The sequence below is a fragment of the Prunus mume genome, linkage group LG3, assembly GCF_029339155.1.
Source record: "Prunus mume cultivar Tortuosa linkage group LG3, ASM2933915v1, whole genome shotgun sequence".
Taxonomy (NCBI): Eukaryota; Viridiplantae; Streptophyta; class Magnoliopsida; order Rosales; family Rosaceae; genus Prunus; species Prunus mume.
Genome location: NC_142700.1, coordinates 14505530 through 14522074, shown reverse-complemented (window position 1 = coordinate 14522074; position 16545 = coordinate 14505530). Strand labels below are relative to the sequence as shown.

The 16545-nt window shown below is 35.7% G+C and overlaps 1 protein-coding gene, 1 long non-coding RNA gene and 1 pseudogene across 3 annotated transcripts; 1 reads left to right on the top strand and 2 right to left on the bottom strand.

Moving 5' to 3' along the window:
- The first annotated feature begins 2317 nt into the window (after positions 1–2317).
- LOC148918818 (uncharacterized) lies at positions 2318–4130 on the top strand. The gene is made up of 3 exons (XR_016125585.1): positions 2318–2838; positions 2955–3037; positions 3762–4130. It is a non-coding gene; the product is annotated as an uncharacterized LOC148918818 (long non-coding RNA).
- On the bottom strand, positions 3726–5695 carry LOC103326345 ((-)-germacrene D synthase-like). Its single transcript, XM_089049245.1, has 4 exons — positions 5478–5695; positions 4624–4762; positions 4237–4482; positions 3726–4085 (listed from the first exon to the last, which is right to left on the bottom strand). Exons 1-4 carry the CDS (start codon positions 5579–5581, stop codon positions 3792–3794), a joined length of 783 nt encoding a protein of 260 aa, XP_088905371.1. The 5' UTR covers positions 5582–5695; the 3' UTR covers positions 3726–3791.
- On the bottom strand, positions 5631–7229 carry LOC148918817 ((-)-germacrene D synthase-like; annotated as a pseudogene). Its single transcript, XR_016125584.1, has 3 exons — positions 7049–7229; positions 6229–6515; positions 5631–6143 (listed from the first exon to the last, which is right to left on the bottom strand). The product of XR_016125584.1 is annotated as a (-)-germacrene D synthase-like (transcript).
- Between the last annotated feature and the right edge of the window lie 9316 nt (positions 7230–16545).

Below are 16545 nucleotides of genomic sequence, written 5' to 3'. Positions count from 1 at the left end.
TGGCCAACATAATTGCGACACCTTAATTAATAACGTCGCATCTCACATCGCAAATAGGTTTGGAAGTGTTAAATTTGCGACGCTACTTGATTGTTGTCGTATATCTCCTCTTAGGATGGGAGACAAAGCGTTGAAACTCAAAATTTTGAGCACGAAATCAAAACCCGATATCTTCTGATTTGTCATAGCCCCAAATCAATACCCTTATGTTTTTGATTACTCTTAGCCCCAAATCGATACCCAAATGGCCGAAGATCACTACAACAATCAGTTGGTTTCTCTTTCTTCCTCATTCTCTTTCTCTCCCTCCCTTTATTAGTTTCTCTATTGGGCTTATCTAATTTTTGTTTGTGTTTTGAATTTCATGTATTGGTACAAAATTTCTAGGTTTTCAGACAATTCAAAGAAGAGACGATTCTAACTTTATCAATGACTTCTAGATTTTAGGAACCCTTCCTCCTCTTATCAAGGTATGTATTTGGTGTGGATTTTTTCCTCAATTTTGTTTTTCATTAGTTTTATGCTTATCCCAACCATGGTTTATGGAATTGCTTGGTTTGCTCCCTTTTCCTATTTGGTTTATGGATTTTCTATTGTCTTTGGGATTGTAGCATGCCTTGCCTTTAGCCCTGTGTTGTTTGGCTTTTACTGAATCTTCTCTTTACAAAAAAAATAAAATAAAACTGTTATTTGAGTATTTGGTGTTCATATGATTAATCGTTGATTTTATTTAGTCTTATTATCATATTTTGTTTTGGTATTGTATGGAATTTGGTTTCCCTGTTCTTTTACACGAAACTACCATGAAACTTAGCCCCAAATTTTCTATGTTTGTAATTGTGTGAATAGGTTAGGATTTATCATAGTAATGAGTCTTTGAAATTGACCATAATTTGGTTTGGAGTTGGCGTAATAATAGTGTAAATAGGGTTGGAGTTGGGAACTTGATTTGTTTGTCCACTTTTATATAAAAAAGAAAGTGAATTGGATTGAAATCTTAGACTTGTTTTGTCCTGACTCTCTTATTCCCATTCAGCACTGTATGTGAATGAATCAAAAATGCCAGTTGGGAGGGTGATAGTGGGTGCACCGCACGAGAGAGAGAGAGAGAGAGAGAGAGACAGGTTATGTGCTAATGATTCTTTCTATAGTCATTGACCATATCGGTATTGTTACTATCCCAACTTACCACCGTCTCCTCTTTCTCTTCCAATCTCCCAATCTGCCATCCTCATACCCACCAATCACTCTCGCGACCCACAAAATTCTTTCCCCTCTCACAGCAAAGTAAGTAAATAACCAAAAGACTCTAGCTATACAGCTACTCCGGTATTGCAGGCTGTTGCTGTGGTAGGCGAAAATCCAAATCCACAAAAACTAAAAACTATTGTGGTTTTTTACTGAAATAATATTATCCAACGTTAACTGAGAATTAACCCATCAATAATTCGATCGATATATTGTAAAGTAAACATGCTGTCATGACACGCCTTTGCCTCCCACGCTGAAAACATGTATGAAGGAGAGATTAAATGGGTAATTATTGTTACTATTTACATAAATAGTGACAAAAAAGCTTGTGGTGTTTCCACTCATTGCCATGACAACAACTCTTCATATGAGATATGATAAGAGGAATTTGTATAGAATTTTAGTATGGGAAGTAAAAAATATGATTACGAATTTTAAAAAATATTCTGAAATATTTAGTATTTTTTAGATTTTTTGGTTGCTGATTTCAAAACTCAGCTAGAACAAGGGCTCATTTCGCTGTGGCTGGCCTCGGTTTAGGGACTCACAACTTGCTGCAAGTTTGACCCGATGGAAGGCGCCACTGGGCTTGGGCCCTGTCCTGCCCTAGCTTGAGGCAACCGGTGGAAACGCTCTTAGTACAAGGCCCAGGTTTTAGTCTTAGTGATATTATTCTATTTTCATTATAACAACAACAAAAAAGTTTATAAATTTATATTAAAAAAAAACACACACACACACATGAAAAATGAAGGGGAAAGATCCAACTAACCTAACAACATTATATATCACATCCATATGATTTTTCCTATAAAAAACAAAGTACTTTCTTCCATTCAAAACAAAAATTCATGCTGCCTTCTTTTTGTGGGACTCTAATTTTTTTACCGAGCATTTATGATTGATTTGAAAAAAATTTAATTAGCATGCATGCACCTGTCGTTTTCATAGGAAAGAGATAGTATTTGTGTCCACCACCTTTAACCATGTTGTAGCATTATCATTCTATTAAGTTATTAACAATAACGCTAGGGACGGCAGCAGATTATGGCTCTCTAGAATTAGTAACTAATTCTGTAGATTTAGTAACTAATTCTGTAGATTTAGTTAGCTACATTCCAGCTTAGTTAGTCACACAGTCTTTGTATTAACATTGGTATAAATACCAGAATACTTCATTTTGTAACCACTGGTTCATTCTAATACAAAGAGACGATTTTTCTCATCAGGGGTATTAAGGCACTACAAGAAAAATGCCCATTTGCGATAGTCGACGTGGCCCTCGCAAATACATGTAATTTTACGCGCAGGTGATTCCGGCCAACATAATTGCGACACCTTAATTAATAACGTCGCATCTCACATCGCAAATAGGTTTGGAAGTGTCAAATTTGCGACGCTACTTGATTGTTGTCGTATATCTCCTCTTAGGATGGGAGACAAAGCGTTGAAACTCAAAATTTTGAGCACAAAATCAAAACCCGATATCTTCTGATTTGTCATAGCCCCAAATCAATACCCTTATGTTTCGATTACTCTTAGCCCCAAATCGATACCCAAATGGTCCGAAGATCACTACAACAATCGGTTGGTTTCTCTTTCTTCGTCATTCTCTTTCTCTCCCTCCCTTTATCAGTCTTCTATTGGGCTTCTCTAATTTTTGTTTGTGTTTTGAATTTCATGTATTGCTACAAAATTTCTAGGTTTTCAGACAATTCAAAGAAGAGACGATTCTAACTTTATCAATGACTTCTAGATTTTAGGAACCCTTCCTCCTCTTATCAAGGTATGTATTTGGTGTGGATTTTTTCCTCAATTTTGTTTTTCATTAGTTTTATGCTTATCCCAACCATGGTTTATGGAATTGCTTGGTTTGCTCCCTTTTCCTATTTGGTTTATGGATTTTCTATTGTCTTTGGGATTGTAGCATGCCTTGCCTTTAGCCCTGTGTTGTTTGGCTTTTACTGAATCTTCTCTTTACAAAAAAAATAAAATAAAACTGTTATTTGAGTATTTGGTGTTCATATGATTAATCGTTGATTTTATTTAGTCTTATTATCATATTTTGTTTTGGTATTGTATGGAATTTGGTTTCCCTGTTCTTTTACACGAAACTACCATGAAACTTAGCCCCAAATTTTCTATGTTTGTAATTGTGTGAATAGGTTAGGATTTATCATAGTAATGAGTCTTTGAAATTGACCATAGTTTGGTTTGGAGTTGGCGTAATAATAGTGTAAATAGGGTTGGAGTTGGGAACTTGATTTGTTTGTCCACTTTTATATAAAAAAGAAAGTGAATTGGATTGAAATCTTAGACTTGTTTTGTCCTGACTCTCTTATTCCCATTCAGCACTGTATGTGAATGAATCAAAAATGCCAGTTGGGAGGGTGATAGTGGGTGCGAGAGAGAGAGAGAGAGAGAGAGAGAGGGTATGTGCTAATGATTCTTTCTATAGTCATTGACCATATCGGTATTGTTATTAGCTAATCCTTTTATTTAATTTATAGCGAAGAGAACAAGTCCAAATTCTAGGCCAACTAAAGAGACAAAGGTTCAACAAACAGAGAAACTACATAATCCTTAAGAAAAATTCCAGCATGAGTGAAGCCATCATCATGCTTGTATATAACTTCAATCGCACGTGCAAGATTCAGAATTCGCAGTAACAGGGGCATGGGGATGGTGGTGTTCTGGATCCACGTTTCGTTGATGTCCTTCCATGCATTATTCACTTGCTTGCTTAGTTCGATATTTGCTTCTTCTTCTGTGGCACCATATTCTTTCATGTAGCATTCCACAGCTGAGGCAACATGTCCTCTCTTTTGTTCAAACTACAGAAACGTAGACATGAACCTTAATCTCAATCATATTTACTACTTTGTTTAGTGTTATTAATATATATATATATAATGCGGAATGTACCCTACAAGAGTGTCCCTTAATAGAAGCTCACTGTGTGTGTGTGTGTGTGTGTATCAGTACCTTATGGGACTTCATGTCATCCACGAGCCTCCCAATTACAGATGCAGCCTTTACAATCTTAGGGTCACTAAACACCCAATCCATGGAGTCTTTTGTAACAATATCTCCCATTCCAATGAAGGATATGGTTGCTAGCAGAAAGTAGGATGTGTCAAGTGCTGCTGACATATATTCATCCATTGTTGGTGTGTACTTCTGGTGGAACCATTTGGCTTCTTGGAAGTAAGCTCTAACTAGAACTTTCATCTGACAGACGAAGCCAGCCATGTAGTAAATATTCAATCTATTTTTAACATTATATAGGACAAGAAGATATATTGCACATTTCTATATAATTAATTGTGTATTAGCACGATTATTTTTTCCTTCCCCTCGATTGAGACTAACCGCTTCTCTCGCATAGTGGATGCGGTATAAATTTCCCCTGTTTATGAGCTTTTCTTCAATTTCAGTGTAGAGATCCAACAGTGCTTGATAACAGACTTTCATGTACTCTGGCAGATGTTCCATGGCAAATACATCCCACCTGATGATAATCAAAATAATTGTTTGATAACCATTTCATTTTCACTTTTCAATTTTCATTTTCACTTTTAAAAAAAAAACAGAAAACATGTTGGTAACAGATTTGTTTTCAGTTTTCAAAATCACCCTTATTTTAAAAAAAAAACAAATTGAAAACTGTTTTCACTTTTCACTTTTTGGTCTCCTTTTTCATTACTAATTTCACATCAGCACACATGAAATGCACTCCAGTAACCAAAAATTAGTTTTTGGGACATCCCAACTTGGACTCGGCCACGGACCAAATCCAAGCCTCGAAACCTCCAAATTCAAAATTCCAAAAAAAATCATCCTAATTCCAAAAATCCACTAAAAAATATTACGAACGTTTTGTAACATGCACTTTCACTCTATGATCTCAAATTCACAATTCAATCCCAAAAAATTATATTTCCAAGTTCCACATAAAATTGAAAATAGTTACTAAGCGACTTTTGTTCAGTTTTTACCTTCTTTTTTTTTTTTTTATAACTGAAATTAGTTACAAAACAAGTTTTAAGTTTTAAAAAAAATGAAACTGAAAATTGAAAATTGAAAATTAAAAACTGAAATGGTTATCAAACGGCCCTTAGAATATATCAAGGGGTTTGATCAATTTTACCAAACCTATCCATTTATTATGGATTATTGAGTATATAATTAATGATATAATATAAATGTGGTGCCAAATTTTTAACCTCTCAACAGCTTCAGTAAAGAGCTCTAGCTCTTCAAATGTGCCATACGCATCATAAATGTCATCAATAACGGTTATAACGGCAATAACTTTGGCCAATGTCATCCGGGCAAAGTAATATTCATGTTCATAGTAGCACCCTGAAGCCCAAAAGTAGGACTCAACTACTCTGCTCCTTGCAAAAGGTAGCTTGTTTTCAAAGTCTAAGTCCTTCCACCACCTGCATAAATTAATTAGATTATGCTAATGAAAATAGGATATTAAAACTGATTGACAATATATAATACATTAACCTTGATAATTTCACTTAGTTCTCTTTGATGAACTTGTTGCAGTAGATTGAAATCCAGCTTTGCGAAATTCAGGAGAGTCTTGTTCTGTGAATCACGTTCCTGATAGAGAGACAGGTAATGCCTTGTTTCTAGCCTTGGCAAGCCCTTCCAAAATGGCTGGTGCATGGCATGAGTGACTTGTTTCGAAAGTATGGGGCTTAAACGGTGCGTTGCGGATTCAAGATGAGTGGTGGTGAAGGTTAAGGCCTCATCAAGTATATCCTCTCCGTGGATCCTAAGATGTGTGGCTTCGTACAAGCTTAAAAGTCCTGCTACATCATTCACCAGAGATTCCTTAAATTTCCCATCACCGTCCTTGAAATTATTGAATATATCTGCATGATAAGGCATTTTTAAAATAAACCATGATCAGAGGAAGAAAATTAATCCATAATTATAAAAACCATGAGGGCTACGTACCGCACGAAATATTATAACCTTGTTGTCTGAGTAATCGAAATCGGAGCGCTGCAGTGTAAAGCTCATTATCGCTTTCTTGGTCCCGTGACGCAGATCGCCGTGGAGCCGGTGTGAATTTGCCGCAGAAGTCCCTCAATCTCATTTTCAAAATGGTGAGAGACACCTAAACGCTGAATGTCATGAATCAAGTCCAATTTTTGTGAAGGCTTTTTAACTGGAGCCATTATGATCATCTTCACCTTTTCCTTCAGTTCTTGGGCACGTTGCTTAGCTTTGACGTTTGTTTCCTACAAAAACAGATTGAAAGGCCATTAAAAAGATAGGAACTTCAGCATGGTGCATGCAAATTTAAACCTAATGCTAATATACATATTTATTCCCTCCTTACCCTCCTTGTTCATAAAAAAAATATATATATATATATATATATACATATTGAGGATCCTCAAATAATTTTATTTGAGGGATTGCTCTATTTTTTAGGTCTTCATTCATAGATCATCCTTATAAAAAATTAGACAAATCGGAAACCGTTTCGACATCCAATTGTGTCTTACAAAATCAATGAACACTGCTTCAAGAAAGTACTAAAATTTCAATAACTCAATTGAGTGGTCAAATGATATCATTCAAGTGATTTTTTGTAGAGACAATCTTTGAATGAGTATCTACAAAATAGACGGTTTGGATTAGTGAAATACAATCCAGAGTGAGGCTATAAGGGGTGTCCTCAAATAAGCTTATTTGATCCTCAATAATATATATATATATATATATATTGAAAATAATTGCTGCAGATAATATAGTAGTATTAGCCTACCACAGAAGCATATGACAGAAAATGATAGCCCCAAATGCTTGGAGAATAATTAGCACAACGTCGATTAACATCATCAGGAGTGGCCTTAGGGGTTTGAGATTGATCCGATGTAAGTGAAACTTGAACAGACATTGTATTGCTAGTTAAGAATCTGAAAGAGATCGAAGGTTAGAGAATAATATCTTAATTGCTCAAGGATTGGTGTGAGTTGAAGAGCTATGGTTCTTATCTATTTATAGTGAAAGCGTCTGTCTTTGTCTCTCCCTCACCCTCTCTAATATCTATAGATGGGCACAGCTGGAAGATATCCAACACGTGTTAAACATGAATCCCAAGAGAGGGGTAAATTTGCCAGTTTAAGATATCCTTTGTTCATGTTTCCTTTTGAGTTTGTTTGAATATAGTACATATTACAACATTTTTACCCGGAAAGCACATGAGAACATTGATAAGATGTTGAAGGCTGCGGAGGCTGTGGAGGCTACAGGTGTGTTGAGATTTTTTCCCTAAGTCCTTAGAAGTCATTTTACAAAGGGGTAAATTTGTCTTGAAAATTTTGAAAATAAAGTGGGTGGAGAAATAGGATAGGTGGTGGAAATAGTAACTCTTAAACTAAGGTACTCATCAATTTTGTCCAAAATAACCACAATATGAAGAAAAGGTGCCATATTTGATTGGAGGATATGTCTCAGGTTCAACTCATATATGAACGTAGAGACGGTGTATATCATCGGTCTACTACTACCAATATTATTGATATTGTCCCCAACTTAACCACTTATAATCTATCAAACCCATTAAGTCAGCACCCTCTGATACCAAATTATTTGAGAATTTATGCATGTATATATTAATCTCCATAAAAAGGGATTTACAAAGGGATTCGGATCCTTAATTTGCTGCAATTTTCTTTGCTAGAATCCCCTTGACTTTTTTTTAATATAAACTTTACGGCTTCATTAAATAAAATCTAAGGGTTAAAAATTGGAGACGTATATACGTATAAATGCTAAAATAGTCCTTGTGTTTTATCACGTTGGCCAATTCAATCTCTGTGTTTTAAATTTAGCCAATTTGATCCCCGTGTGTTTAAGACCGTTAGCCAATGTGATTCATTCCGTCAAAATTGCTGTTAAATAAACATATGATCTTTTTTGTTGAAAACCTAAAAACTTATTTGAAATTGATTTTAAAATTTGAATTAATTTAAAAATATATTGAAACTTCATTAAAACCAAAACCTAACATTAGGAAGAAAAAAAAAAGTGGATGGGCATAATCAGGGAGGGGGAGAGGCTCAGAGGCTGCTCAGCGATTTGAGAAGAGGGGGGGGGGGGGAAGTGGGGCGACGACCAGAGTGAGCTAGAGGATCTGGGTGGCGCGGCTGGGGATGGGACAAATGGCCAGGGAATGGTGGCGTTGAGGAAGATCTTGTTGGGACATGGTCGGGCGGTAGGGGTTGTTTGAGAGAGAGAGAGAGAGAGAGAGCTCAGGGGTTGGGAGGATTCGTGTTCAGGAGGTGGGTGTGGCTAGGGGAGTTGGGGCCTTTGGGTCTGGCTGCGGAAAGTAGCTGGGAGAAAGATACGAGAGAAGAGAAAAGGATGGTAGGGGTGGCGTCTAGATTGGATGGTGGTATCATCCCTTGATTTTAATTTCTTTAGTTTTAGATCTTTTTCTTTTTCTTTTTTTGTAACAAGGGGACTAAGAGCCCATAACTACATTTTAGATCTTATTTAATTATATATTTTTAAATTGAATTCAAATATATTTAATTTGTATTAATATTTAAATATTTTTACATAAATTTAATGGATTGGATCACATTGGCTAACGGTCCTAAACACAGGGATCAAATTAGCCAAATTGAAAACCCAAAGATTAAATTAGCAAACGTAATAAAACACAGAAACTATTTTAACATTAAAGCCATAATTTTAAGTTGGCAACATAAACACCGTTCTCTCACTATCCCAACTTACCACCGTCTCCTCTCTCTCTTCCAATCTCCCAATCACTTTCGCGACCCACAAAATTCTTTCCCCTCTCACAGCAAAGTAAGTAAATAACCAAAAGACTCTAGCTATACAGTCAGGGATCTATTAAGCAAGGAGGTGTAGCTCTCTTCTCCAAAAATCATTGTAGGTGCTTCAAATTGCCCCTTTGCTCAACTGGTGTACAGATTACCTTATTTCCATTTTCAACATTTAAGTAAATGTCTTTGTATTTTACTTTTATTTATTTTTATATTACTCCATTTACTTAAGTTTACAATGTAAATAAGGAAGTACCCCCCATTTGGATTCAAATAAAAATACTAGAAAATCAAATTCCCACCAAATAAAAAAATGAAAATTCGGTTTTAGTGCAAAATACAATTTAGGCTAAAAATGATGGCTCATTAAGTCAATATATACTTCATACTAAAATCCCATAAAATCAAGTTTTCTTATTTGATGTATAAGGAATAAAAGCCGCAAAAAATTATCTTGAGAAAATGATTATTCCGAAAAACCATTTTCATACTTAGTCAATATTGCACCTCTGCTAAAAAATTTCTGGATCCGCCAGGTGTATACAGCTTCTCGGTATTGCATTCGTAGGTAGGCCAAAATCCAAATCCACAAAAACTAAAAACTATTGTGGTTTTTTACTGAAATAATATTATCCAACGTTAACTGAGAATTAACCCATCAATAATTCGATCGATATATTGTAAAGTAAACATGCTGTCATGACACGCCTTTGCCTCCCACTGAAAACATGTATGAAGGAGGAGATTAAAATGGCGGCTCTAACATGGTGCAAGTGGCACCATTGCACAGGGCTCTGATTTATTAGGGCTCCGATTTTTTATTTTTTTTACTTTATAATATTATTAATATTATAAAAACTTTATCTAAACTCAAGCATGCAACACATTGACACAAAAGTGTATTTGGTGGAGATGGTTTCTAGTGCATATCCCTTAGAACACTTCCACTCATTTGCCATGGCAAAGAGCAAGAGAGACAAGGGTCATTATTATTCACATAAATAGTGGCAGCTTGCAAAAAGCTTGTGGTGTTTCCACTCATTGTCATGGCAACAACTCATATGAGATATGATAAGAGGAATTTGTATAGAATTTTAGTATGGGAAGTAAAAAATATGATTACGTATTTATTTTAAAAAATATTCTGAAATATTTAGTATTTTTTTAGATTTTTTTGGTTCTGACTTCAAACTCAGGCTAGAACAAGGGCTCATTTTGCCTGGGGCTGGCCTAGTTTCAGGGGACTCACAACTTGCCCTGCAAGTTTGACCAGATGGAAGCGTCGCTTAGGCTTGGGCCCTGTCCTGCCCTAGCTTGAGGCAACCGGTGGAAACGCTCTTAGTACAAGGCCCGGTTTTAGTCTTAGTGATATTATTCTATTTTTAATTTTATTCTTTTTTCATTATAACAAAAAAAAAAAAAAAAGTTTATAAATTTATATTAAAAAAACACACACACACACATGAAAAATGAAGGGGAAAGATCCAACTAACCTAACAACATTATATATCACATCCATATAATTTTTCCTATAAAACACAAAGTACTTTCTTCCATTCAAAACAAAAATTCATGCCGGCCTTCTTTTTGTGGGACTCTAATTTTTTTACCGAGCATTTATGATTGATTTGAAAACATCATTCTGATTGATTTGAAAAAAGTTTAATTAGCATGCATGCACCTGTCGTTTTCATAGGAAAGAGAAAGTATTTGTGTCCACCACCTTTAACCATGTTGTAGCATTATCATTCTATTAACAATAACGCTAGGGACGGCAGCAGATTATAGCTCTCTGACATTTAGTGCCAGCTTTGTTAGCACACGGTTGTATTAACTTATTCGGGGTGATAAGTGATTTTAAAATTAATTGAGAAGTCCAACCCGTTTGGTAAATTTGCGACGCTACTTGATTGTTGTCGTAAAGGATGGGAGACAAAGCGTTGAAACTCAAAATTTTGAGCACTTATTTCTGATTAAAAATCAATGCTGTGAGAGGCCGAAGAACTATAAGTTTCTCTATTGGAAAGCTACATAATTAGGTGCAATTTCATTTATCTGATTCTAGATTTTAGCAGGAATTTGGTGTGGATTTTTTCGTTTTTCAAGAGGTGGAATTGGGTTTAATGATTTTCTATGCTTTGGGATTGTAGCAATATTCTTCTCTTTACAAAAAAAATAAAATAAAACTGTTATTTGATATTTGGTGTTCATATGAAATCGTTGAATTTAGTCAATCATATTTTGTTTTGGTATTGCATGGAATTTTGTTTCCCTGTTCTTTTAACGAAACTACCATGAAACATAGCCCCAAATTTTCTATGTTTGTACAAAAGTTAGGATTTTACCAAACGCCAAACTAGACTTTCTCTCTCTTATTCCCATTCAGCAGTATGTGAATGAATCTGAGTTTCTGATTCTTGTCAAATATCCTAATCCTTTTATTTAATTTATAGCGAAGAGAACAAATTGAGTGATTTGGGGATGGTGGTGTTCTGGATGCACGTTTCATGTCATGCATTATTCACTTGCTTAGTCATATTTGCTTCTTCTTCTGTGGCACCATATTCTTTCATGTAGCATTTGAGGCAACATGTCCTCTCTTTTGTTCAAACTACAGAAACGTAACATGAACCTTAATCTCAATCATATTTACTACTTTGTTTAGTGTTATAAATATATATATATAATGCGGAATGTACCCTACAAGATGTCCCTTAATAGAAGCTCACTGTGTGTGTGTGTGTGTGTGTGTGTGTTTATCACCTTAAAAAAATCATCCTATTTCCAAAAATCCATCCATGAAAAATATTACCAATGAAGGATATGGTTGCTAGCAGAAAGTAGGATTGTAAGTGCTGCTGACATATATTCATCCATTGTTGGTGTGTACTTCTGGTGGACCATTTGGCTTCTTGGAAGTAAGCTCTAACTAGAACTTTCATCTGACAGACGAAGCCAGCCATGTAGTAAATATTCAATCTATTTTTAACATTATATAGGACAAGAAGATATATTGCAATTTCTATATAATTAATTGTGTATCACGATTATTTTTTCCTTCCCCTCGATTGAACTAACCGCTTCTCTCGCATTATGCGGTATAAATTCCCCTGTTTATGAGTTCCACATAAAATTGAAAATAGTTACTAAGTTTGACTTTTGTTCAGTTTAACCAAAAATTACCTTTTTTTTTTTCATCCTAATTTCCAAAAATCCATCGAAAAATATTACGAACTTTTGTAACATGCACTTTCACTTTATGATCTCAAATTCACAATTCAATCCCAAAAAATTATATTTCCAAGTTCCACATAAAATTGAAAATAGTTACTAAACTTTTGTTCAGTTTTTACCTTCTTTTTTTATTTTTTTATTTTATAACTGAAATTAGTTACAAAACAAGTTTTAAGTTTTAAAAAAAATGAAACTGAAAATTGAAAATTGAAAATTAAAAACTGAAATGGTTATCAAACGACCCTTAGAATATATCAAGGGGTTTGATCAATTTTACCAAACCTATCCATTTATTATGGATTATTGAGTATATAATTAATGATATAATATAAATGTGGTGCCAAATTTTTAACCTCTCAACAGCTTCAGTAAAGAGCTCTAGCTCTTCAAATGTGCCATACGCATCATAAATGTCATCGAGAATGGCTACCTTTGGCCAATGTCATCCGGGCAAAGTAATATTCATGCCCATAGTAGCACCCTGAAGCCCAAAAGTAGGACTCAACTACTCTGTCTCTTGCAAAAGGTAGCTTGTTTACAAAGTCCAAGTCTTTCCACCACCTGCATAAATTAATCAAGTACATAACCATTTAATTAGCTACTAGACTCAATTTGTTTCGCATGAAGTTGATTGGCGATAATCTATTATTAACTTAGGAATAATAAGGGACATGTCTTGAAGGGTCCTGGGATTATCTCAGAAAAATTACATTGACAGGATACTCAAGAGGTTTAATATGGAGCACTGCTCAAAATGGAGAGTCGCCTATAGGAAAAGGTGATAAGTTGAATAAAGATCAAAGCCCCAAGATTGATCAAGAAGGGAAGGAACAAAGAACAAACCATATGCTTCACTTCTGGGATGTGATGTATGCACAAGTCTATGTTCTCAATAGGTTTCAAGCAAATCCTGGAGAAGCTCATTGGGTGGCAGCCAAAAAGGTTATAAGGTATTGAAAGAGAAACAGAGCTTTTATGTTAGTATCATCGGGCTGCTCAGATGATAGGAAGTCTACAAGTGGCTATGTTTTTCTCCTAGCAGGAGGTGCAATTTCCTGGAAAAGCGCAAAGCAAACCCTCTATAGAAACTTCTACCATGCAAGCAGAGTTTATAGGCTGCTATGAGGCGACTAGGAAGGTTGTGCTTAAAAATTTCATTGGGCATAGTTGACTCCATAGAAAGAACTTTGAGGATATATTGTGATGATAAAGCAGTTGTTTTCTTTTCAAGGAATAACAGGAGAACTTCAGCCACACGACTCATGGACATATAAGTTTCTTATTGTAGGGGCTTTTTCTTCCGGCAGTTGTAGATGGCTGGGCTGCCGTAAAAAGCAGATGGATGAAGTTATCTCCTGTGCCTGAGTTCAAAGATCAAATCCCAAAAATGCTTCGAAAGGATAGTGAAGCCTTAGGAAACATCTTGGTTACTTTCACCAACAAAAATAACAACAGCTTACAGATAAATTCTTGGCTTAGCATGAGAAGCTTGTGGCATGGGAGCTGACCATTCATGAGTTTAGCATGAGATAGAGAAATGGCTGCAATTTCCTATGAGAAACAAAGTTTTTAAGGCATGGGGGAAGGGATTCTCAGAGGATTCGTTGAGGAGAAAGAGGGGGAGAGAGATGAGGGCAATGAGTGTTTTTCTGGCAGCTTGACAAAGGCTCTGTCCAGTGTTAGAACAACCTGCCAAGAGGGAAAACTAAGGAGGAGGAAGATGAACTAAGCACGAAATTGTTGAGTTTTAGAAGTAAGAGAGGAAGCTTGCTTTCTGGTTGTGGTTGTGGCTAGTGGTGAAGTATTGAGTGTTTTGGGTAATTTTTCAACAGCCTGACAAAAGCTATGTCAGACTCTGGAATGGCTTGCCATAAGAGAAAATGGGAGAAGATGGAGGAATAGGGCATGAAATTGCAGAGTTTTATTGATGAGAGATGAAGGTTGCTCTTTAGATGTGGGTTTTTCTTTTGTGATGGGTAGGAAATGCCTGTTTTTATAGGCGATAGAGGCTACTCTTTTCCAAGAAACCCTAATGGTTTCTATCCAATTTGGCCAAGTCTTTCCCTTCCTTTCTCCCCTCATCCCTTCAATCATCCTATTTTGGTGAAATCCACTTTGCCCATTTGCACAAAATCAGGGATTTTTGGGAGCTTAATGCTCTTCCTGCAGCCACTTTAGTGGAAAACTCCTATTTTCAGCCATATTTCCTCCTTCTTTTCTCTCCTATTCTATTGCTAGATCTTATGGGGGGAAAAGAAATGGGTATGTACATTGGTTTGAAGGGTGTTTTGCTCAAGTATCCTTTGGTTTTTTTGGATGGCTTGTGTTAGGATTTGTCTTTGGCCATGTGCTGGAGATTCCTAACAGCCTGCAGATGTGAGTGGCCTTTTAGCTTTGGTTGTGGTCTTATCTCTAGTTAAGTGCTGGAAGCTGCAGATATTTTCTTTGGTTGCTTGGACTTTTCTTTAAGGTAATGAGCTAGTTCACTAAAGGGATGGGCCAACTTCCCAAAGTGATGGGCTATATTTTCTAAAGTAATGGGTTCTTTTCTCTCTTTATGCTTACCCACATATTTGGATTCAAGAAATGGGCTGAGTTTGAGGCTCTCAGCCTAAAACTTCCATTTCTGGCTCATCAATAGGCCTCATGAAAACTCATAATCATCCATATCACAACCCGCTCAAGAAGTCCTAGGCATTCGCGTGGCTTAGGCCCACTTAAGCTGATGTGTTGCTTATTCTTGGTGTGGCACTTGCAAGCGTATATGATGAACTCTTGCGTACCCAAATTGAGTTTCTTCCCAATTTAGATATCGTACTGGCTTAGGAATTTATTCGGCCCTACCGTGGATTTTTTAGACCTCAACACTTAGAGTTGAAGATGAAGTCAAAAAAAAGTTTTCTAATGAAATATCTTTTGATTAAAAAAAAATGAAGTCAAAAAGTCAGTCATTAATATTGTACATATTGACACTCAATCTATGGTGGCAGATCCTATGACAAGGGGTTTAACAGGGAGTGGTCAGGGGCTGGTTTCTCAAATGAGAATACATGAGTCTTTCGATTAAGTTGATCAGTGGGATTATATTCATAGAAATAACCTTGGAAGTATTCACCATTGGGTCAAGACGTTGCTTATTAAGAAATTGGTCGTGATCTTGAGTGCTAGCTGACATATTGTTTAGGATGTAATCTTACATGTTTGACTTCTTCAACAAATCATATAGGTACCTAAATACGAAATAGAGTTAGGCATCAATGTTCTAAATTTGAATTGTAAAATGAACTAGCAATCATATAAATTTGTTTGTTACCTCATGTATGTAGCTACAACAGTGGATTCAATTTTTGTCATGGCACCAATATGTAAAATATCTTCATGCAAGACGTGGGTGTCACGACTTTGGACTTTAGCGTCCTCAGTTCTACTAACAAAGTTAAAATGTTTCCCTTCCTAATAGATGATTTCCCTTAATCCAATTATACTTTCAGGTTTGACATTTTCCCTCTAGTTTCAAAAGGTTGTAGGATACAGCCGAAAAATAATAATAGATCTAACTCCAGCTGATTTAGCTTTCTCCAATATCCTACTTAACTTCATGAATATGTATATATCCACCAACTTCAGATAATATTCTAATTATTCCCATAAAAAAAAACTTAATATGTTTTAACAATGGAGAACTAAGTTAAAATGGCACATATAATACTTGAGCTCGCTTTACTTACAATGGCAAGAACTCACGCTCATTTATTATTTCCAAGCATCTAGAATGGATGAAGATTCGAATGATTGGTCATCGTCAGGCAGGAAGAATGCATATGAGTCATGCGAATCTTGCAAAATAATTCATAACCCCGACGTTTTTTTTAATTCAATTAGAATTATCTAGAACATTCCTGATTGAAAATAGCTAGGTACTAACAGTGAAATGGTTGGGCCAGGTTGTTTGCCCTCGGTGTAATTTTTCTAAGTTTCAATAAAGTTTCCTTCGTACTTATGAGGTTCTCTAAAAAAATTAATAATCTTTTCCTTCATGGCTAGATTGGATTACGAGAACTTTCAAATGGAATTTTGGATTATGATTTAGAAAAAATAGTACGGGTGGGGGAAAGAGAGAGTCCATAGACACACTTCGACCTGAAATTGTTGTGGTTGTTCCTATAAAATTTGAGAAAGGCTAGAGGTCTTCCTTTTTAAAAAATTTGGATACATAGTTTTTATTTCAGAA